This window comes from Astatotilapia calliptera, chromosome 6 (genome assembly GCF_900246225.1).
Source record: "Astatotilapia calliptera chromosome 6, fAstCal1.2, whole genome shotgun sequence".
Classification (NCBI taxonomy): Eukaryota; Metazoa; Chordata; class Actinopteri; order Cichliformes; family Cichlidae; genus Astatotilapia; species Astatotilapia calliptera.
Genome location: NC_039307.1, coordinates 27,909,707 through 27,935,215, shown reverse-complemented (window position 1 = coordinate 27,935,215; position 25,509 = coordinate 27,909,707). Strand labels below are relative to the sequence as shown.

Here is a 25,509-nt window from a genome sequence, read left to right as displayed (position 1 = left end):
AGGTTAATGTTGGTTTTTCCTTCAATTTTTCCTTCCTTCGTGTTTTCCGGACCTTATATTGAGAGTTACGGTGACAAGCTTCAACACTCAGAATCAACTCCCAGCCTTTTATAAGCTTCATTTGTCATGAAATAACAAGGTAACAGGACTCACTCTGCAATTAAAAGGCTTGTCATTCAGTTGCCTAATTCCTCCTGAGCCTCTGAAAATGGGCAACGATGTATAAAATGGCTGTAATTGCTGAAGAGTTGATGCACAACTTTTGTTAAATCACTTCATTTAAAACTGAAAGTCAGAAACCCAATCACATCTTGACTGTTTGATTTCAAATCCACTGTGGTGGTGTACAGAAGCAAAAGTACAAAGATTATGTCACTGTGCAAAAACCTATGGAGCTGTTTGACCATGCGCTACATGATGGCTGACAGGTCATGACAAACTGCAGCAAAGAAATCCAAATGTGAAAGAACTTGGCATTTTCAAAGTCTTCTAGCTCTATGTATGTTAATGTGTAAAAAACCCAAAAAAACAAGAGTGAACTAAACCAAACAAACTGGTTTAAAACAGAACAAAGTGGTTTCAGCTGCTCAGTACAGCTGGGGTGATCTGCTGATTTGGGTTATGAATCTCTGTGGCTAGTTTTTCACTTTTTACACACAGTCATTTGACCCATTATTAAGATAATGATCAGCAGGTAGTCAAAAATTATGGTTTCTCAGTCTAAATACCAATACTCATGTTGAAAAGCGCAGTGATTACAATCATTAAGCTCTTTATGCCGGTATCTCTAAATATTTATGTTGTCAAAAACTAATATGACACATGAGCAGGGCCATCGATACACTGGTGCATTGCTACAGCTTTAATAACTTCATTTATGAGATTCCTGTAAGTTCATAGCATCCAGTATCTGATGGGCTGTGAGCTTCAAGGGACTTTACAGTGACCTACATCTATATCAGTCACATCTCATTCTTTGTTTTGTTTTTTTAGGATTGCGAAAGAGTCCCTTTCTTGGAAACATTAATACTTCCACTATGTTTGTGTCTGTCAGGCAAAAGCAAATGTTCTCAGAGTGCTTGTGAGAACAGTCAGGATGAATCTCCTCTGCTTCAGAATAAAAAAGAACAAACGGCCGTCTTCATGAATGTCTTAGAAAACACAGATTCCAGTGGTCATAAAAGCGACTCTGTTTCTGTGTGGCTTACAAGAAAATCTTCTTGAACTGTCTTCCAAGTAGCACACACTTTCCGCCAGTTTCTACGTGCTCTGTAAATGGTGGCACTTCTACTTTAAAATTAAGTGAAAATATCAAACCTGTTTTTTGGGGTTTTTTTCTATTTTAGACGAGGCTTTGTTTGAACGGTGTTACTAATTTAATCTGACAGCATCTACCCGCTAACCTCAGGATTATTTTTAGAATTAACTCTGTCACTTCTTTGTTTTGATGTTACTAAAATTATATGTGTAGGTGTGTGTGTGTCTGTGTGTGTGTGTGTCTGTGTGTGTGTGTGTGTGTGTGTGTGTGTGTGTGTGTGTGTGTGTGTGTGTGTGTGTGTGTGTGTGTGTGTGTGCACTGTTGAACTCTTTATCTGCAGTGTGCATGCAAGAAGATGCTATCATCTGAGTGATAAACCAGGCTGCTGAACCGAGACACTGTTCTGCTACATCTGAATGGGACAGTGTTCACAGGGCTGCATCAAATGGCATTCATGTGTCTGCCATAATAATCATCATAACATGTCATTCAAGTGAATCACTCTGTTGGCTCACAGAGACTGATGAGGCTTTTTGATTGAGCTGTTTTGCTTGTTACTCCAGTGGGTAAACTGCGCCCTTAATGATAAAAGGGAGCAAGACGAGAGCGTGGCGTTGATAATGGGGTCAGTTTCTGCATTTGTCCTTTTTTAAAAAAACATTTTATGCGAGAAAAGCTGAGCTTGCAGATTTCCTTTTTTTTCTATTTTAATGGTCATACAGTCTGACGCATTCACAGCTGGAAGCTGCTGAGTTCAACCACAGTCCTCCACTGTTGTCCACTGACTAGTAACGTTCGACCAAGTGCTTCATTCAAGGGCACCTTGAGCACAGATAAGAGTGCCTCTCGTTTCCCTGTTCCGCCTCTGCTGATTCTCTCAGCTGGGATTCAAACTGGCACCCTTCCTGATACCAGCTTGCATTTCTAACCTGCTGGACCTCAAATGTGTGTGTGTAATCAAACAGTTAAGGCTCTACTGTAGGCACTCTACAGTATGGCATGTGTTATGCAGAGTTCCCGTTGGATGAGCATTAGATTTTACTTCTTTCTCACTGCCCCGAGCTTCCCATGTGTGTCATGCTGGGCTTCTATCAAGCAGAGAGACGTTTTTCACTGTATAATATTGTAAATGATTAAAAATAGCACAGGGAAGCATGGAAAGAGGGAGAGAGGGAGAGCTGGAACAGTGAATGGTGGGTGGAGTGGATGACTGAGAATAAGCTCTCTTCTATATGTATTTATAGACTCATTATTTGTTGCTTTTGAAGCTAAAACGTGCTTTCCCCTGTGAGTATATGCGTACAGAGTGCGACAGAGGAGATCACACACCGGACGCCCATTTTTTGTTAAATTCGACCGCGTCAATAACAACATTGGCCATTACATAATCTGGTATCTGCAGGGTTTGTGTGATAACCGTCTTGTTGCCTGACTGGCTTGATGCAAAGTGCTATTGGCAGAATTCCTCTACAGGTACGGGGTCTGACAACATAGCGTCCTTAGAGAACGGTGGGGGTGTTGGATCAAAGTGATGCAAACAGACAGGGTGTCATGGAATATGAAGCCTGGAAGGTGAAATTTAAGTGAAAAGAAAAAAAATGAGTGTACTGTGCGTGTTTGAGGGTGAGTATGCATGGGAGGAGGAGGAGGTGGCGGTGGAGTACAAAGACAGTGATGGGAGACTCAGATGAGACTCAGGCACAAAAACCTGGTGAGGAGAATGTGAAATGCTGTGCAGAATGTAAACCAGTAAAGAGAGAAAAAAAACCCCACAGCTTTCTTAAAGAAAAATAAGGGGGCGGGGGGACAAAAGCTGATGTCCTGATCACGCAGCAAATGCATTTCTTGTATGTTCCGAATGGATTTCTCCTGGCAGGGCTTGTGCAGTCAGGCAATCCAGGACATATTAGAAAATGATTAAATCATGCAGATGCTGGCCCCCGTAAAAAGCAGACTAAGTCATATGAGTTCTTGCTGGGTCAAGTTTTCTTTCTCAGAGCCTGGAAGGAGGCTTAAGCCCAGCAGGACAATGTGGCACCTACTAAGACTGAAATAATCCAGTCACACTGAAACAGAAAAAAAGGAGTCACAGAGCAATTTTCCCATGATTGTTGCTAATAATGTTACGAGAGCATTAACCAACCCACACCAGCAGCAAACTAACATCTACCTCCTTCTCTTTCACCGCACGTCCAGTTTGCGCAAAAGCCTCGCACCAGCCCTTACTCCTCATCATTAACTCTACCATCATGCACTGTTGAACTCCTCTCTCACTCACTAACAACAAAAAGCTGCAGCAAACAAGCCAGACAAGGTTGGCAACACAAACAATGATAGCATCATCCCCACAATCCCAGCACTGGAACCAGAGCCCATGCACATATCTGCTGCCTAATTAGATCTGCGTGTGATCTAATGTTTGAGTTTAAATCCTTATGAGAGGCGCAAAAGCTCTCTGGTGTGAAATCTGTACGAAGTAGATCTGCTTAATTAGTAAAAAACATATAACGTATTTTACATGTTTCAGGACACGCGGGAGGATTAAAAGGAGCAGTCAGTTCTGAAGTCATCAAGTGTAAAGCAGCCCCAGGGCGCGCTGGCAGGCGCTCCTTTATTTCCGTGTCTTGGCCGACAGGAGGGACATTAACTAATCTATACCTGCAAGTTAAGTGCCTGGTGAGTAAAAGGAGCAGATCTTTATCCTCTCCCACTCAATGTTCACTTATTCAGCTTGGGAAAACTATAAATTAACTGCAAAGTCGCAGCCTGCCCTCTGTTACGTGTCTCTGGTTTATCTGCGTTTTTTACCTGCTGAAACTTTCCGCCGTAGCGTGCCGTGCCGATGCTTATCACAGCCATCACCACAGAAACTAACAAACCCAGCAAGCAGCTCTGGCTTCTACACCATCAGCCGATTATCAGCCAAATATGGGCCTTAACTAAACAGGCAGTATTTGCATTAGTTCATGGTTTTCTTCAAATGATAACGATCTGTGGGATGAACATGCGAGAAGGTATTAAATTCACGACAAATATTTAATTTAATATGAGCAGCATGGAGGATGTGAATGACTAACATGTTTATTTTCATAAGATATAATCTGATTACATCTTGGCAAAAGATATAAAATACCTCTTATGTCAAGGACTTGGGAGCACACGTAGTCTCTGATCTTTCAAGTTATTATGGCTCTTTTAATAATTAAAATTAAGAAGCCCACTTGACATCTGCTTTTCTCTTCAAAGACCATGAAATCTCTGACAGATAAAAGTGAAACTTCAGAGATTCCCTCCATACATGTTTGGGATTTAAAGTACATTTTCACAAAAATCAGACACTTTTAATGGTAAGCATACTGAATGTTCAATAATTGTGTTTACCTTACTGTTCAGGTAAGTAATCACTACCCTGTAGGTAAGTAGTCACTAAACAAGAAGCGATGTGGTGGTTTACTGCTTGTGTGGTTTAGTTTGTTTTTCCATCTATCCAGCAGCAATGCTTTTTAATTTTATCTTGATGATCAGCCACCCTGTTTAGTGTTCTTACAGAGCAGTAATACGTTACACTAATGCTATTACAAGCACAATATCCTAAGGCAACTACTTCACATTAAAAGCTTTCATAAACCAACTTTCTGGTGAGATAATCTTTAGTCTTTTAGTAATGTGAACTAAAAACTTTTATTACTGAAACAAGGAGTTCACAGTACTTTGCTTGAAAATGTTTCCTATTTGAACATACAGTTTCTATGATAAAACATTAGATGATGAGTTAGTAGGGAGCAAAACAATGTGTGGACCCAGCAGCATATGAACGGCTTAACTTCCTAGCCACAGTTGAACGTTTTCCTAGATTCTGTCCCTCAGTGACTGTGGGTGAAACTGAAACTGTGTAAGCCAAAAGGGGCTGAGCAGGGTTTGCAAAGAGGCAGCCTTGTCATCAGAGGTGGGAACACATGATACAAGCAACCGATATCGATAGTCTACTGCTGCTGGGAGTGGATGCATTATGCAGTGTGGCTGTACAATGCCTGGACTCTTTGCAGGCACATCTTTTCAGTTTTTTGAACTCAACATCTAGATTTTTACACATCAAGGTTTTTTTTAGCCTGGCTGTGTTTGGTCATGCAGAGAATGTGTAGCTAGCTACTAGGGGTGGGGGAAAAAATCGATACTGTGTAGTATCGTGATATTTTGTTTGCTAATAATGTATCGATACAGGGACAGCAGAAATCGATATTTTGTTACAAAAAAGGTTTTTGTGCTCTGACTTCAGAGCATGCTGATCCTTTTTCTGAGCAAGAATCCTGACATTCCTTCACTGTCCAAATGTCTTTAACTTTTTTTTGGCAGCAATAAACATGAGTTTACTTATTTTAATTGTTTTATTTTAATTAAGTTTAAAACTTTTTTATTTAATGTAAAATTATATTTTGTTTTAATTTACTTTCAAATTCTTCAGTTGCTGAAGGGGCTGCATAGTTTTCATAAATTGCTCAGTTCAGAATAGCTATAATTGTACCAGATGGTTGCATTCAGTTAAGTTGGACTAGACTGTAATACAAACCGTTCAAGTTTGTCAACAATAAAACTGACTGAAATGAGAGAAAGACTGAGTGTGAGACTTTGATATTAGATAAAATGAATATTGATAAAGTTTACCTTTATGTACAGAATCTGAATATCGCAAAATATTTTTAAAAAATTGCAATAATATCGTATCGTGCGTTAAGTATTGTGATAATATCGTATCATGGCATGTTTGGTGATTCCCACCTCTAGTAGCTACAGAATGTACAGTAAATAATAACCACAGCTATTCAAGCAGGAGGTGGTGCAGATGGTTCCAAAGCACAGCATGAAATGAGAAGATGAGTCATGCTGAGGATGTCTGAACTTTATGGAAAGAAAATCTTAAGATAGGAAATTAAAACTTTACAAAGAATTAAAATATAAGTTAACACACACACACATACATAATCAGCTGTTGAGTGCACACCTGTGTGAACAGAAACCTTTTGAGCCTGTTTATAAATGTATGCACGGATGTAACTAACCTTAAGTCAGCAGGCAGTTTGTTCCAAGGAACAGGACCATAGTGAGTGAAAGCCCCCTCAGCACACTTAGATTTAATTCTGAGAACTGTTAAAAGAGCTGCACCTGATGACCTGAGAAGTCTAGTTGGATTATAGACACAGAGCAAGTCAGAGATGTGTTGGGGGGGGGGGAGAGCCAGTGTGAGCCAAACTGACTTCAGTACTAAGAAAGTATGTTCAAGTGGAATATCTTCAAAGCCGAAGTTGTCCCACTGATGAGGTGGACAATCCAACAAATAGAGTGTTGCAGTAGTCTAATCACCCTTGAAGGCATAGACCAATTTTTCAGTTTGAGATAAGAATTTTCAAACTTTTTATAGATTGTTTACGTGGTTTTTACGAGAGATACTGTCGAAAATGATGCCAGGTTATCTGACATCCTTACTGTGTATCAGAAAAAGAGATATTAAATATGAAACAACTTTTTGGACTTTTCGGACCAACAATATACAAAAGGAATGTGCAAATGATTTCATTAACTTTCTTCTTAAATATCAAGTTAAACAGAAGACAGTTGTTATTCCTCAGTGTAATCGTACAGAGATTTGTGCAGCCCCAGTAAAGCTAGGCATAAAAGACTTCAGCTTCTCATAAAACAAGTGTTTCAAATGGCTTTAGCTCTGATGAAAGCAAAACAGGAAGCTGCGAAATCAACATCTACTGTATACCATCTACAGAAGGGGATGATCTCTTTATTAAGCTCCACAGTGATGAGCCAATTTAGAATCTCCCGACAAAGCCCACGGATATTTAGAAACCTAAAACATTCATTTTCATTTGAGGAAATTGCAAATACCCCTAATTCTGCATAATTCCTGGAAATATTCATTACACTGAGACCAATAACACTGTAACAGATACTCAAGGGGTAATAAACGATCAGAAATAACATTCTGCGGGCACGCGGCCAAGTCACGCAACGCTGAAAAAGGATAAACACTACGTCACACTCCAACACAGACAGCCCTGCTCCAATGTGGAGCTCTTTGGTTTATTATGCAGCAGCACATCCCAGCACACCAAGATATCTGTACACTTCTCACTTCAGACTGTGAACGGTACAGTAGTAAATCACTGTCTTAACTTGCCTGTTTTGCAGAGCTTGTTGTTGTCTTGAGATCAGTATGAAAACACTGGGACATAAATGACACCTTTGAGAACTAACCCTACACTTATCTTTTATTTCATTCACAAACTCAAGAAGCTGCTTACTAAAAACACATGATGCCGCTCTGAGGCAACGAGGTCTGCTCTATTTCCACTGTTCCATTATGCTTAAAACTTTGGGTATGAACCCATTTTCACAGAATGCCAAACCAGCTCATTGTCTTTTGTAAAAATAAAAAAATGTACATGGCTCGTCTTCAAAAACTGAGGAGAAGCCCTGAGTCTTGTGCCACATTATTTAGGAAGGAAAGGAACTGCATGGCACAGCGTCAAGTTTTTGTTTTTGTTCTTATAAAGAAAAAGCAACATAAAAACCATCACAGATTATATTCCATGAGCTAATGTTCCACTTTTGTGAGAATCTGCCAAAAATGTCATTTGAGACCCTTCCTTGTTGCCATTATTTATTTTCCTGTTCAGAATTTCCTTCATCTACTGGAAAACAGGTACAGTTAAGATGATTTATTGGCATTGAGTAGAGCTCACAGCATTGATTCTGCATCCAGCCACGCAGCTCAAAGCGCTCACCATGTGTTGCTGGCTTCACGTTCTCTCACGCTCTGGCCATTTCATGCGCTGACAGAGGGTTTGGCCATGCAGAGGCAGCAGTCCTGCTGCTGCCTGCAATATGTGACAGCATTGCCTGCCAGGTTCTCCACTGAGTATATTTCATTACTTGTTATTTAATTTATCCCCCTGATGCGCAGTTTCTAACAACATTTAGTTTGTGCCATAGAAAAAATAATTCCCACTTATCTATCTATCTATCTATCTATCTATCTATATATATATATATATATATATATATATATATATATATATATATATATATAGAGAGAGAGAGAGAGAGAGAGAGAGAGAGAGAGAGAGAGAGAGAGAGAGAGAGAGAGAGAGAGAGAGAGAGAGATATTAAAGCACTTTCCTAAGAGGGGATGGTCAGTAGAATATGTGGTCATACAATCATTTCTGATTCAAATTCCCACAGATAAGGTCCGATAACAAAAATGCTGATTAAAGTATGACTGCAAAAGCTTTTGTCTGAATCAATATGTCTGCCAATTTGCACACAATTTGCCAATGGGCTTTGAACATAAAATTGAAAGCAGCTTAAGTTAGTCATGCACGTCTTTGAAAGTTGAATGGAAAAGTAGCAAAGGGGCTTCGGAGGCATGAACTTTGGGGAACCACGTCACTAGCTTCCAGAGGCCTTGTTTGCATTCATGGGAAGGATTTGCGAAGCGCAATTAAGCTGATGATCCTTCCTCTAACTTCCTCTGGAGATTCACGTGTCAGACTTTTCTTAGAGGAGGGACGACGGATGGAAAACGGAAAACATAGCTGAAACATATGGATCATTCAAGCTGGTGTGCAACATTAAAGCTTTGAAGCGACATAAATCAGCCGCATGCTTGGTCGAATTCCTGCAAGTTCATTATGACCTCCTTACATGCAATTAGCTGTAATTAATGGAGCAACTTCAAAAGATGCTGTTTCCTAAATTTATCTCCTCTCTTGTCTCGCACTTTGTCCCACATATCATGCAGCAGAGAGGCTTACAAAATCGCACAGATGTATTTTCAGCCTGAGAGACTAAATCCACCTCAGAACGACTGTGTTGTGAGCAGCTCTAATCCAGCTGTAGCAGAGGGTTCTGCGCGCTTTCTCAAAGTAAGGAGAGCCTGTATATCCTTGTACATCCCATAGGGTCTTCCCGGCGGTCTCGATCCACATGATGGAAATCTATTCTGACCCTAACATTTCTGCAGTACGCGGAATTGTAATGTCAGGGGTGTGTTTAGCAAATCACCCAACTACAGCCTCCAAATGATGACAACCTTGGTACGCGTAGCTGCCAGCTAATGCGCGCAGACCTGAGCATGACAGGAGCCTCTTGGGTTTTCTCAGCAGCGCTCTGTCCTCCGACTATTAAATTATGAGCGTTTTACCACCTCCGCTGAGCAAGGCAAACACCGCTGTGTCAATCTCCTTCAAACTCGGGGGCGCACAATTTAATCCTCAGCCGAAATCATAATTGTATTACTGGTCGATCGTGTATATAAAAAGCCCACGCATATATGACAAAAGTTCCATCATCGGACTGGTAATATCATAACATTTTGGCTGATAGTATCGTTTATTAAACTGAGTTAAATATGGCTGGAATAACGGCGATAAAGGAGAAGCCTGGGAAGCATTAGTGCGAGCAGTTCTGGGTGATGGGCATTCCCCGTCGCTTCACACTGTCAATAATCGCTATAATGTTTCTCTCCGCTTCGCTCTCCTCAGAGGCTGCTTAGCTGACGCGTACTTGACAGTAAATCATAAATCATAAATCATATCAGCTCCAAAAGTAGGCTATGGCGAGTTGATGTGTGTGACTATTTGGTACAACTGGCCTCTGTAATGAATAAATATCAAAGCAAAAATACTGATGTCAGTAATACAAGTGGGGGTAAAGAAGAAAAACATGGATTGTGTCTTTAGCCTACTGTGCGACAAGCTTGTCGCGAGCGGAAGCATCTTTACGCTTGCTCGGATTTCTAATTATCAGCTCGCTGGTAAAACAAACAAAACCAAAAAAAGAAAATGACAACCGTTAAAATCGCAAAACAAAACTACACGTTTCTGTCACTTAAAATAATTTAGTGGCTATAAACAAAACAATAACACACTTGGAAACGAGCTGTAATTAATAAGCACGTATTTTCAACTAAAACTGTTATCGTTGTCACTTTGCAAATTAGAGTCAACCAGAGTTTTTGTTTCGCTTTATTTTATTTTCTCCCCAAACCTAGCTGAGTAATCAGGCGCGCGCCGCTCTGGCGCCTCGCGCGCATACTTTCCCCGGGCTCACCTGCGTTCCTGAGCTTTTTGTTCCGATAAACGGAGAAGATGACCAGGAGGTTGCCCAGGATGTCAACGACCGTAGTGAAGATGAGGAAACACCCCAAAGTTGTGGCAACCCACGGCGGGCGGTTCAGGTCGGTGTCAGCGGGGTCTGGTAAGGAGCTGTTCAGGTGAGACCCATTCATAACCATTGTACAGCTACAGTCGCCGAACTTTCTCAACTGAGCCAAATTCACCCTGCACTCCTAGAGCCCGGGTCTCGGAGTCGTTGCTGCTGCTGGTGGGATCCTATAACCTCCCGCGGGGTTCATCTTCATCCCCTCCACGCGCCGCTGCTGCTCCTTCTTCTTGCTCTTCTTCTTTCTCCTCTCCGCCAAAGTGAGCTCTGCCCAACTACCGCGGATCAGCTCTGGCAGCCTCCCCCTCTCTTTGGTCGCCTCGGTGTCACTTCTGCGCCCGTGTGCCATTCACTTTGTCGGTACGCATGTGTGACATGAAGCCGCCACTTCAAACCATCGCAGCATGTGACCAAACAGTTCGCAGAGGGCGCTTTTATTTCGAGGGAGAAATGCTGTCGCTCCGTGGTCGAGCAGTGAAAGAGCAACTCCACGGCTAAGGAAGCGTCCTAGTTATCGAGCGAGTTCATTCATGCCTTTGCGGTCGCTCGCTGGTTTTATCTCGGGAAGCCATTCATGATTATTTTTGAAGAATCATTCATATTACCAGGATCTCTTTCAGAAAAAATCACTACTTTTTCCGTGAATGCTCAAGTGCACTGGATTTAAAGTGTTTAATGTATCCAAAATGTAGATTTCCCATAATGCTTCTTATTTTTGTAAAATCTGTAAATACTTACACACGATTGTAATTCAGTGAATTAATATAAAATAGTATAACACAGACACTGCAGGCAGTAATCCCTCTCTCTGTTTGTATTATGTTAGATCATACATACTGATTGCCCCTGGCGTCCACGCTCATCTATAGTTTGAGAGAGTGCCGGTGTTGTGCCAAAAAGTGATTGTCTGCCAAAAACTGATTTCCGGTATTTGCCAAAAACTGATTGCTCGTATTTAAACTGCTATAAGTAACTTGTTGGGCTATAATATGTGAAACATATGTCAAATGCATCCCTCATGGATGACATAAAGTCATCTTGAGCCACAAACAACATTCGTGTAACAAGGTAGAAGCCGCAATCAGTTTTTGGCAGTGACTTTTATATAACCTTTATTTATCCAGTTTAAAAAAATCTCATTAACATTAAAAATGTCTTTTGTAAGAGTAAGTTGGCCAAGAGGACAGCAGAAATGGCAGCAAATATTACAATATTTCTGTAAAAATATTTTAAGTGGGGATAAAGGACCGGATTGGTTATAATGTAAGTACAATAGCAGAGAGTTGTAAAGATACTTGAAAAACAGATATTGTTTTAATTCTCTATATAACCCCTTTGTAAACCCTGTTCACCGAAGTCTATTTACGAACATACGTAAAGATATTACACATAAAAAATACACAGAAACATTGGAAATCAGTTTTTGGCAGACAATCACTTTTTGGCACAACACCGGCTTTCTATACAAAGAGTAGCAATTATGCTATTGTTTGTTAATGATGTTGAAAATAAGTGGGTCAACCCCGTTCCAAACACACAAGCACGCCCTAGTACCTTTTCATGAGCCATCTCATTAAAAAAGGGTTGTCAGAGTAGTAATAATAATAGTAAACATAAATAAAAATATTTGTTTTTGATTTTGAGGATATTTAAGGGATGTGTTAAAAAAACACGCACATTCATAGTCTTGTTGCTCACTGATGATTTTTCAGTATGATGTACAGCAGAGAGAAAGGGTTCATCAGGAGCCACAGAACAAATCTGCAACTTTTTGGATAATCTATTAATGTTTTGGGGGACATTTCAAGTAGAAAGACACAGCTTTATAAAACGTATTAAAATATAAAATTGTAATTTAAGTTGAATATATCAGGTTTTAGAGCAGGGGTGGGCAACTCCGGGCCTCGGGGGCGGTGTCCCTGCAGGTTTTAGATGTGTCCTTGAACCAACACAGCTGATTTAAATGGCTAAATTAGCTCCTCAACATGTCCTGAAGTTCTCTAATCATGTGATTCAGGTGTGTTGACCCAAGGTGAGATCTAAAACCTGCAGGACACCAGCCCTCGGGGCCTGGAGTTGCCCACCCCTGTTTTAGAGTCAAAGTCAAGCAAAGCAAGACATCTGAGATTTTGTTTCTGACGTTTTCTCTATTGATTTGACTGCCTAATTAAGAAAATAAAAGCAGATTAATCGATAGCACCACAAGACCCCCTGTTAAATTTTACTCTTCATACTCTTCATCCTCACAGTTTTTTTTTCTCCTGCTCTCATATTTCGCCTGGACACTTTAAATGCAGGCTGCCGTGTGTCTTTCAAAGGCCTGATTAATGGAACTCTGCCGAGATGGTCGCCTGGTTTAACCAGATGGCCAACTCTATAAAGAGTCCTGGGCCGTGTTCCAGAAAGAAAGTCAAGCAAACTCAGAGTTTAATATTAAACTCTGAGTTTGAGTTAAATCTGGGGTGGAAAACATTAAGTTTTTAGTCCCAGAAAATCTGATCACAGTAGGTTCAGTCAACTCTGAGCATGCTCATCCTGAGTTAAGTGCATGAGTAGAGAAACAAACTCGTGATGCCATTCCCTGATTCACTGTGGCAGCTGATAAATGAATAGCACAGCCTCCATTTTAATCCAAGGGGACCGATTAATATAAAAGCATGTCAGTTTGGACGAGTCAGTCATCATTTACCCACCCTGAAGTTTCTTTAACAGATGCTGGAATCCTTCCAGATTTTGCCTTTGAATATTAACTGTAATTAACACGGGAACATATTTTAGCACAAAAATGCGGTCCAGACGCATCCGTGACATCTGCAGCCTGGATTCCAAACTTTACATCAAACTGCATTTAATATGGCTTTACCAACCGTGACTGACTACAGCATGGAGAGTACAGTAGTTCAGTAATGCATAATGAATGTTTGAGTGGAGAGGAACTGTCTGACAACCTGACAGCTACCCTAATGCCCACAGAGTCACAGATTTAGAACAATGTAGCATTTAGGTTTTTATCTAAACTGATAAAAAGCCCATAATGCACACTTCTCACTGTCTCCGTCCTTATATTGGCAACTGAGAACATGCTAATAACCAGGATTTCCTGTTTTTTAAAGACCTATTTGTGCGACTTAGTGGTCCTGCTTGTGCTTTGATATCAACTGTGAATGAGCAGCTGACTGATGGAATCAGAGGGAAACTCAGGGTTTGGTGAAGAAAACCTGACAATGAAATAGGTTAGGTTACCCGGGTAACTGTCTCAGACTTTAAGTTAACTCTCTTTCTGAGTTCCCTCTCTTGTCAGAGTTAACAAAATAAAAGTTTTCACTTTCTGGAATGGGCCTTCCATTTCACAATAAATTGATTCACTGTGCTGCTGAACAACTTTTTTCCCTACTTTTGTCTAGACTGTATCTCTCTCCCTTGAGTTTGTCACGGGTAGATTTCAATCAGTTTTAGACGTCTGCAGGATAAATGAAGCAAACAACCTGAACTTGTACTCAATCCGGACTACCACAGCAAAGTGTCTGAATTCATCTGTCGTCTGGTACGGTCATAGTGATCAACAAAAGGTAACTTTATTAACAAAAACAATATTTTTTTTAAAAACAGGAATCCCACCAAAGCAATAATAAAGACACACAGCAGCTGTGTGCTCCCACCACAGTGATGTTGAGGGACAGGCTGACCAACATGATGGGAAAAGGGAGGACTGGAAATACACAGAAAAGTAACTGAAAACAAGGTGGGGCAGTTGATCATGGAGGTAAAAGGACACAAAGCAAAAAGAGAAGCATAGATGACGTTATTACCAAAATAAAACAGGAAGCTACCATAGAGAAGCTCACACATGGGCAAACAGGGTGACAGGAGACACAAAGAAAACTTGACCATAGCTTTTATAGTTGAGGGATTATAGTTTTTGGATTTTCAAAAGGAAAAAAAATCCCACTGTAAAGTATTTGCAAAGTGGACCTGTTGAGATTCTACAAAGCTCTGACCTATTTGGCTTTACAAAACCATGTGTGCATCCTGCTGTCATCACGAAACAGTCAGCTCAATGCATTTTTTTTTTAATCCCCATCTTTGCATCATTTTAAATCAGCCGGTTCATTGTGGCCTCAGGTTTGCTTTTATGTTGACAAGGCCAAAGTTATTCTTCACTATCCACCCATCATAAATATACCACGACTCGACAAGATTATGCCCCATCATAATACTGCACTGGCTTTTGCACTCTTCCTTTATCCTCCATCCTCATTTATCATTCTAAAATACAAACAACTCATTATTATCAATTATTTGTGATTGGTGTTCATTCAGAACCCATTCATTATCTCTCCCCATTTGTCTCAATATTACATTTTAGGTCAGCTTATTCTTCATGCCGAGCAACATTACAGAAATCCCTGTTGTACATCAGAACAGAGCGAAGGGAGGAAGAAAAGAAGCGGCAAAGAGTGATTTTGAATAATTAGAGCAGTTAGTGAGATAAAGAAGCATACAGTAAGAAACAGTAAAGGGGAAAAGGGGAACGGGGAGGTGGGGGGAGATGAAGGACTGGCTCTTTGTGTGTCACTTTGCTGATGATAAAAGAAGCTTCAAATGCATTAGTAGAACAAGTGAAAACAGCATGAAAGCTCTTACTTTGAACTGACTGCTTCATAGCTGGAGAAAGTATTGCTCTGTTTTGCTGAAAGTTACCAAAGTTTTTTTTTTTTGATTTGCTCTATCCTGGCCATTTGTGGCCACTTCACTTTTCTTTTTTCAACCATTTTCGTTCTGTTAATGCAAATGGAATGAAACTTCCCTAAGGTGTGTATTTTTTTCAGATTTTTTAATTTTCAAATCAGCTCCTTAATAATGTCAATAATATTCACTATACACCAAATTGTTCCTCTTGACTCTATCGTGGCCATTTTTGGCCAATTGTAACCCATTATAACCACCTTTTTGATTCCTTGTTACTGACAGTACTATATCATGCGATTTAGGTAAAATTGCTTTCATTCTAAACTCAACACATGAAAATTGTAGTTTTTAATGTTTTTTACCAAATTACATCATTTACCCATTTTTGGCCAAGCAAGCGATTTCATGTAATATTCCGAGTTCCTAGTAGCAGCCTTTGATGGCTTACCACACTCCAATGGACCAAAATAATGAAACAATTTTGACATAGGTTTGATCTTAAGGATCTAATAGTTTGTGTTTGTGCATGACATTGCAGCACAAACATGTATTTGCAAGATGGACTGGAATAAATAATGACGCATCAAACATTACATAGGCTGCAGTGAATTTCTGTGGATGCAGGTTATTGAGCTTTGAGGTTCCCAGTCAAACGTAGCTTTGAAGCACATGTTAAAAGCACTTTTACTCTTATATTTTTCATAAAAAGATACCATGCCCAAAATATTAACTCTAGAAACAAAAACAAAAACAAAACAAAAAAACCCAATCACAGGACATTTTGCAGAGTTCAAACCTGCAGCTGCAGCACAAACAACAACAAACACTGTTTGTAAACGTGTCCTGGAGTTTATGCAGGTGCAGACAGAGCTACTGCTGTAAGTCAGCCTAACAGCTTCCAGATCATTTATTCTGACTATATGGCAAGAAGGTCATCACTGCTTCAAGCACTGTCTATATGATCTGGACAGAGAGCAAAGACAGCAAGCAGTCCTCTGCCCTTGAAGAAAAGACATCTGCCCAAGATGAAGAAACTTCCTCTCCAGAAGATGAGGGGACAATCTCCAAAGAGGCTGACTGCATCACCACTGATGATGAGTACTAGCCAGGGCCTGAATCCTCTTCTTTGGGGGAGGATTGGGGTTGGGGGGGGCATGGAGGTGGAGGCCGAGCAGCTGATGGAAAAGAACAAAGGAGCATTTTCTGAGACCGAGGAGCCGGCGACTGATTGGATCCCTCATGAAAGGAAAACCATGTGGGTCCCACCACTGAAGAGAGACTGCTCTACAATCCAGTACCCACTGGTATCATACCAGGGGTCACCCTGTATGCAGTTCCCTGCATACAGAGTGACTTTTTTATAACAAAGGAGATCTTTTAGCTGCTGTGCACCCTTACAAACCTGCACGGGAGGCGAAGGTGTGAGGATTAGAGGATTATAGATGAAGTGGAGATGTGAGCCTAAACCAGAATAAAGCAATACATAGCACGTTGGATGACAACACTGGAAGTTCTCAGGAAGTAAAAAAAGGCATGGGGTTCAGACTCCAACTGACGGAGGAGCTCCGAGGACAACGTCTTTCCTTCGGGCACCTTGGCAGAGGAACGCCTCAGATGAAAACTGGCACAGGGGAAACAACCCAGAGCTTCCTCCCCAGCTCCTCCAGTTGCAACAGAGGAAGATTTTGTTGTCTGTCTTTGGCTTCACCAAAACTACCACGGCGATATCCCACATGCCAAAGCAACGGAGGAATGTGCTTCTTTTGACAGCAACACACAAGGAACCAGCAGTCAGTGATGGGGAATAAAGGATGCGTGAAAGCAAGAAGCAATCCTGGACTACAATAGGCACAAATATTGCTTGGATAACTTAGAGAGGATGTTGGCACCTCGAGTTGTAGAAGGAAAACTAACTGATGGCTGCTGGCTCTTTTCTCCAATCTCCTGGATGTCTTGGGAAACGATGTCTTTGTCCGGCCGGAACAACCTCACTGAAGTGGGGGAGTCCTCTACAACCTACAGATGAAGAGTGATCCTGGGAGAGCTGGGACACATGCTGGTGACCTCAACAACTGCAAGACACCCATGTCCCTTATTCTCAGCCACTTCTGCCACTGATCTCAAGATACAGTAGTCTGAACCAGAGTGTGACCCACACCCCACCAACAAAATGAGAAGAAGGTGCAAAAGCCAGCCCCCCCCCCAAAAAAAAGTAAAAATAAAAAAATAAATAAATCATTGTTACAGTTACTGACCTGCAATGATGATAAAAAGAAATATTAGGTTTCATCATTCATATGCTAAAATTGTGAACTTTATTACTATTACTATACTTTATTACTATTTTTACTATAATAATACATAATCTGACTGGTATTCAAGAGTTTTGATATCTGAATTTGAATTATATTTTGGCTTTCATGACTAGGAGCAGTGCTAATTTAAAAAATCAAGTCAATGAAAGTAGAAAAATGTTTTAATATATATTAATTTTATAGTATTTTGTAAACGTAAACAGGGGGTGGCCATTTTTGGCCACGAACAAGCTGAGAGGGAGTTTTTTTGTTTTTCTGTTACTGCACAAAAGAACACAGATGCATAAAACTCATTGATACTGTTACTTATTGCTATGCATCTAACCTCCATCATGGTTAGAAAATAATTCAGTTTGCATGTTTTATTTGGAAAAAAATTGGGGTTTTGTGATTTTTTCCATTTATGAGTTCCTAGGATTATGTGATCTAACTGGTATTTAAAGGGTTAGAATTCTGAATTTGAATGAAATTTTGATTTTCATGAACAGCACTGATGCTAATCTAAAAAAATCAAGTCAAAAAAAGTGGAATATTTTCTTAATATAGCATATTTAATATTTGATAGCATTTCGTAAACGTAAACAACGGGTGGCCATTTTTGGACACGAACAAGCTGAGAGGGAGTTTTTATGTTTTTGCTCTCTCTGCACAAAAATAACAATGCATTATAATCAACGTTGATGTGAATCAATTACATGCCCCAGACTCTACTATTAATAATACAAGAAATTTCAGTAGCAATGCAATTATATAAAATTGCGAGATTTTGAGGTTGTCTTCCAGCTAGTGCAATGGACAAACAAACTGGTGTTTAAAGGGTTAAAATGTAAAAAGTAATAACTATTTTATATTTATGAAAAGAACTGAAGTTAGTTAAAAGCTTTATGCAGAAAAAATGGCAAAAAACCCCATAAAAATAATGAAAAATTGCAGACCTAATCTTTTGGTGGCCACTTTTGGCCACGAACAAGCTGAAAGGGTATCAACAAGCCCAGAGGGTTAAGTCTGATCTGTTAGTCTCTAAAGTTAGACTCATTTCCACTCAATGCAAGTCAGGAGTTTTGGGAGTCCTTAACCACCCTCTTATTTTATGTGATGATCTCATTGAGCAGGCTTACAGCAATCTCGGCTTTACACAATTATTTTTTTATCTTCTCCAAACTTTTTTCTCTAAGGACAAATCCACAAGGACACTGCTGTGATTGTGCATACATTAATCCCTTTTCAAAAGAAGATAAAGCCTCGTTTTTTGGACTTTTTTGTTGAAACAGCACAAGTTTCTGGGTTTTGGGTGGGTCTTTCAGGCACACTGCCACCTACCTCATACACTGACTGCAGAATATGATACTAATACACTTTTTTTTTCTATGAAGAAGAAGAAGAAGAAATAGGAGGCATATTTTTGGTTATGTAGGACATCACACAACCTAAGTCTGCAACCCACCCTTAGCAGGAACCAATTGCTCTTTCAATTTAGAATTTAAATAAAGAAACTGGCTAACCTAATCCACCAGTGTGTGAATGCGAGAGTGAATGAATAGCGGCATTGTAAAGCGCTTTGGGTGCCTTGAAAAGCGCTATATAAATCCAATCCATTATTATTATTATTATTATTAACCTAGCTTAGCACACTAAAAGTAATTTCACACTTTGACTTGTTAAATTTCTAGATTTTTTACTTATAATCTCACAAAGTATTTGTTTTTCTACTAACATAACAGAATGACCTCTCTGAACAGGCTGGCACCAAGGCCAGTGAAAATGGGAGGTTTGTTTCAGGAATGGCAGCTGGCATAAAATCTATGGCAACCATGCTGAGCCATCCACTGCAGCGATTTATTTACCTTGGGAAATAAGGGAGCAGGTAAAAATACAGTGCATCCACAAAGTATTCTCACTGTTTAACTTGTTCCCCGTTTATCATCTTACAGCATTTAATCAAATGGATTCAATTCATTTTTTTATCTCAAAATTCTACACACAGTGGCCCATAAAAACAATTTAAAAATATGTGCTTGAAACTCTTGCAAATTTATTAGACATAAAAAACAAAAATATAACATGATTTCACAGCCTTTACTGAGACACTCGAGACTGGGCTCCGGTACATCCTGTGATCATCTGTCAGATGTTTCTAGAACTTGATTGGAGTCCACCTGTGGTAAATTCAGTCAGCATGTCAGAGCACAAACCAAGCCATGAAGTCCAAGGAATTGTCTGTAGACCCCAAAGACTTGATTGTATTGAGGAAGCGATCTGGGAAATTGTACAGAAAAAAACGTCTATTACATTGAAGGTTTGAGTGAACATAATGGCCTCCATCATCCAAGTTTGGAACCACCAGGACTCTTCTTAGAGTTGGCCACCCGGCCAATCTGAGCAGTTGGAGTAGAAGGGCCATAGTCATGGATGTGTCCAAGAACCTGATGGTCACTCTGACTGAGCTTCACTTCACTTCTAGAAGGACAACCATTTTTGAAGCACTCCACCAATCAGGCCTGTATGGTAGAGTGGCCAAGCTCGAGCCATTCCCCAGTAAAAGGTGCGTGACAGCCCAAATGGACTTTGCCAAAAGGCACCTGAAAGAGTTTCAGACCATAGGAAACAAAAAAAAGATTGAACTCTTTGGCTTGAATGCCAATACCATCCCTACAGTGAAGCATGGTGGTGGCAGCATCATGCTGTGAGGGTGTTTTTCAGCAGCAGGATCTAGGAAACTAGTCAAGGTCAAAGGAAAGCTGAATCTACAGTCCTTGATGATAACCTGCTCCAGAGCACTGTGGACATCGGACTGCAGCGAAGGGTCATCTTCCAACAGGATAACAATCCTAAGCACAGAGCTGAGACAACAAAGGAGTGGCTTCAGGTCCACTCTGTGTATGCAAGTCAAGACTTGAACCCAAATAAGCATCTCTGTAGAGATCTAAAAACCTTTATAATGTGCATTGGTGTCATAATCTGGGTAAAGGGTGGAACTCAGCAACCTGCACATTTAGAGACTGGAGATTTGTGACATGTGATGGTTAGTACTAACCAGGGTCTTTTCCCATCCCAGGAGTGTTTGTGTCAACTTGCTGTAGTCCTAAATAAACTGTATGTTAAAATCAAAGTAACTTACAATAAAAACAAAATTTTACATTGATCCCACAGCAGCTTCAGTCCTCTGATCTAAACTCAGGGGTATCAAATAGAGTACACCCAAAGTTTAAAAGAATGAAACCATGTGGTTATTTCAGGCAGACACATCTGGCACAGAATCCCCGCACATCTGCTTTTCAAACTTTCTTTTCACAAGCAACAGCCAATCAGAAGAATAATGAACAGAGAAACAGGATACAGGGCCAACGCAGAGAGACGGGCAAACTATTTATGTTCAGTCTCACAACAATAGCCAAATTATAATCTAGTGATTCAGTTCATTTCAATTCACTTTTACTTAAATACTTTCCAAATCCCAACAACAGTTGCTTCAAGCAGAGGCCACGCATAAAAACACGGATTTCAAACTGAACATGGTCCTTTAATATATTTATTAGCTTTTTATCAGTCTCTGGTGTGGTTATAGTGATGAATAGAATTTGCACACTGAAGTTCAGGGCAACTGGCACCTGTGTGAGTCTTTCTTTATTGTGTGACAGGTTTGCCTGTCCAGGGTGCAGAGTTGGTATAATGACACAGCATCACAGCATGTTGTGTGTGGGGTGGCATAGTGGAGTATGTGCACACTGATCTAGAGTTTTGGTAGGATAAAGGTATTTATGTAGCTTCTGTATAAAATAGGTCCAAAGATTCAACCCCTAGCGTTACTATACAAACAGCCTAGTTCTGCCTTTCTACTGGAGTGAAGCGACATATACTGTCAATCATACTACAGGTACTCAAATTAGTATTAACAGGAATGAGTCAGTAGTAAAAACTAAAGATACATCATTTTCAGAAGAAAACAAATGTAGAGATCACAAAAGGTGATGCCAAACATGATCATTTCTACTTATAGAGATTCTAAAGAAATAATTCATGCCTATAAATCAGTTTCTTCCTACAAATCAGCTGCTAAGCGCTTTTGTGTTTATCTCCCTCTATTTTGTTCGAGCCCCTGAATCACTGTCTCCCGCTGCGAACCAGTAATTATCCAGAGCAAGGAGACTTTTATCTAATGTATAATTGAAGTGGTGTACAAATAAGTAATATTGGTGGCTGAGGAGCAAGCCCACCCAAGGCAAATAATGAGCAGGCATTTAGAAGGGAGGAGGACATATCTGCAGGGGAACTGTGTTTTGTTTAGGCAGGGAATTTGTTTTAGGAAACACATTTACTTTTATTAAAATGGCCTTTAAGACGAGTCAGTGGGATCGTTCTATCGTGTGTACCTACTGTTTGAACATTTGATTAGTCTTCAGAGATCATCAGGGGTATGAAGATGACTCAGAGGCACTGGTTGTATTCGGTGCCAAAGGAGCACCTTTGAGTTTTAAATGATCAAATGAACTGAAGCAAGAAAAAAAAGGAATTATTGCAATGTTCTTAAAATGCAATGTCTGGGGAGCTTTTTAACTTTAACAGCACAATTAAAGAAGTTTTTAAAAGGGAGTAAAAACAGCGAGGGAACGGGAAGGTGATCAGTGGCGTGGTCTCATCGTCCCAAAACAGAGAAACAGGTTCGAGAGAGCTGTCGTGAGTTGGTTGGGAGAGATGGGGAAGGGTGAAAGGAGAAAGATGAGAGTGGGAGAGAAGTACCACGTGTGGGGGAGGGATAGGGCAGATGCACCCGTGATGAGGACAGGAGGGTGCCAAGAGGACCCCCCCTCTGTACAGACGGGCGTGCACAGACACACACAGACAAATACACACACACACACTGCTGCCCGAGTCACTCATTTGAGAGAGCTGTCAGCAAAATGAAGGAGAGGAGACATAAGTAATGTAATGAGCGCGGTCTCGACACAGGCCCGGCATGTCTCTGCCGCTTCACTGGTCATGACTACATCCCACAGAGAAACAAGAGTGTTTGCTTTTATCTGCTCTCGTTCCCCCCTCCTCCTCCTCCTCTCAGCCGGTTGCCATGACAACTGCGGAGCTCCACCCAGGAAAGAGATGTGTATGCTGGGAGAAAGAGGATTATTGGGGTCAGTGGTCTCTGCGAGTGTGTGTGTGTGTTTGTCTCTCTCTCTCTCTCCCTCTCACGCACATTCACACGCAAGCTTTCTCACAGAGTGCGATTGTGCACTTACACATAACAATACAGTGACTGAGTATTTAACAGGAATGAAGCCAGACAATTAGCGTTTTTGTTGTCTGTTGTTTATTTAATTAATCAGCCCCCTGGAGCGAAGTTTTATGGCTTAGTCATTATGTTGTTTTTGTGATTAGCATTGTTATTGAAAAATTTATGGGGGCTGTTTTTGTGGAACTTTTTAATGTTCTGTAATAAACTCGAGGTCAGGGTGATTAAGTGTTGCACTTCTATAAAGTAAAGAAAAAAATAAGGAACAGAATGGAAGCTGATGAGAGAGGCTCCCATCATCATTATGTTTGTTACTTTTCTGTATGGGTCAGGTTTTAGCACAGCTAAATCCTACATTTCCCATAATCCAACAAATGGCACTGATGCATTCGATCCGTCATGCATTACCATTCGGAAAGTGTCTGATTAACAATCATCATCTTGGCAGAGAATAAAGGAAAAGGCAGCCAACATCGAAAGAAGAGCTTTGAAAGTTCTTCCTGGAGAAAGCCTACTTAAGCCTACTTAAAGAAATGAGAAGAAAGCTTGACTAGGAGAGTTGAGGCTGTGTTGAAGAATAAGAGGTTTGTCATAGTTGTGCAAACTCTGTTTTTGCCTCATATACTGTATTTCCTGCATCTACTTCTTATTTTCCTGGCAAAAAACAGAAGTGAGTCAAGACTTGTTTACTTGTGAACTGGTTGTGATAAGACCGCCATATAACATGCTTCTAAAGCGTTTACATAGCTGAGTGGTAGTGGTATTTTCTCAGCACCATAACAAAGCTCTAAATCCAGTTTCCTGGTTGCTCTCCAGTGACTGCACAGTGGTTTTAACTGGATTTTTTAATTTTTTCACTAGAATGCATCTCACTCTCATATAGGGTGTCGTTTTTAGTACAGTGGGGTGGGGGATAAAACAGCAGTAATTCATACAAATCTTTTTAATGAAAGCAAAGCTGAGTGCACCTCCTAAACTAACAGCAAGGATTCGGGTCGTAGGAACACTGTCAGACACATTTACAGCTCATTCACGTTTCTGTCTAGCCGATGAATGGTTCAATAAGAAATATTGGCAATTAGAACCCAACAGTAGAATGATAGGGACTGAGTCTCTGAGTAGATCAGGCAATTTTGTGTCTGAGAAAAGGACACGGTCTCAGACTTTGATTTCATTTCTCACGAATGACTGGGCAGATTTTCAGGCCCACTTGGGGGCTGTTTTTCCCCCCAGAGTTTCAGGACTGTGCGACATGTTTACACACCACACGAGTAAATGTCAATCCCTTTCTTCCACAATCGCTTCCTGTGCAAAAACTGAACTGTAATTTGACTTGTGATTGATGGAAATCTGCTCTTGCTTTCATAAACTTTGATTACACGATTTTAAACTGTTTAATTCCCCCTACATTATGAATGTCATGACATATGGAACAGGATTATAATGATGTATAATCCTAAAAATGCCAGGTCCAGCTTATTACAAAGCTAATCAAGAACACAGCACAAGGTTAAATACTTCTGTGGACCGAGTGAAAATGGCACTGCTGTAAATGAACTGCTTTTGTCACTTTATTTATAATTATATGATGTTTTTTCTTCATTTTGGATAAAATCACAACTTAATGTAACTGTATTCCAACATCTTTATGTCTCAAGAGGCCTCGACTGAGGTTTGAAGAGCATTTTTAGTCTAATTCTGCACAATGAATACGTACAGTACTCTCATGCACAAGTGCGCTCATCAGACTTGTAAAAGTCTAAACATGTCCTTCAAGGATGGTGGAGAGTTATCAATGGCAAACTGAGCTGTGAAGGGGAAATCACGCAGGGTGAAAGTTTTCATACCAGCTGATGCCAGTTTGGCTGGTTTGTGTTCCTTCATCCAGCAAGAAGGAACCACTGAGCTCTGCCTGTGGACTGCTTCACTGCTTTTTGGCGTACAAACCATCTTCTTTGCTTCCTGTAGCTTTCATCAATTACCATATGCTGCCATCTTGTGGTTGTCAGCTGATACTACATGCTCAAAGTTGCGCACAAGTGGAAACCCACAAACCTCGAAATCCACCTTTCTCAAAGAACTGCTCACCCGATTCTTCACTAATGAATAATGCATTAATAGGTAAGGAGGTGTTAATTTATTCAACACAAGAAAAAACGCCTGGTGCTTTTTCCACAGTTAATTGGATTTGTGGAGCATGAGATTAAGGAGCACATGAGCGACTGCTAGGATTTGGGATGCACACCTCTTTAAAAAAAGTTAGGATGCTGTGCAAAAACAGAATGCAATTATTTGTAAATAATTCCAACTGCATTTTTAATATATCCATTACAAAAAATGTTTCAGTCATTGTTGTAAGGGAAATTGCTATAAAGGGGGTTTCATTTAATAATCACTTCATATATAAATACATTTATATTTATATTCATTTAAATATCACACAAGACATTAAAATAACTAGTGATGTTTTAAATTGACCTCACAAAATTACAATAAGAACCCATTTACACTTTAAATCCAGGGTTGTGTATTAATTTGACCTTCATGCCTTTGGATGAGGGCATGTGTAGCTCAACTGGTGGTGTGTAAATTAGCACATTTGCTCAAGTACTCTTTTGAAGCACAGTTTTAATATACTTTAAATATTTCTGTGTTATACTGATTTCTATTGTCCTCCATTATCTTTTCTTACGTCTTGTAAAGCCTTCCAGCTGATAGAGGGTGCACTTTGATTAGTTTTGTTTTTAGACTGTATAATGAATCTCAGTATAAGTGTGGTGTTTGCTGTGGTCCTG

The 25,509-nt window shown here is 40.2% G+C and overlaps 1 protein-coding gene across 1 annotated transcript in view; it reads right to left on the bottom strand.

Annotated features, from left to right (window-relative positions):
* mtnr1aa (melatonin receptor 1A a) overlaps nt 1–10,887 on the bottom strand; it is a 51,737-nt gene extending 40,850 nt beyond the window's left edge. Inside the window, exon 1 of the mRNA XM_026171470.1 lies at nt 10,376–10,887. Within this exon, the coding sequence (XP_026027255.1) occupies nt 10,376–10,559 (184 nt within the window). The 5' untranslated portion in view covers nt 10,560–10,887. The remainder of the gene's footprint in view (nt 1–10,375) is intronic.
* Nucleotides 10,888–25,509: the final 14,622 nt, after the last annotated feature.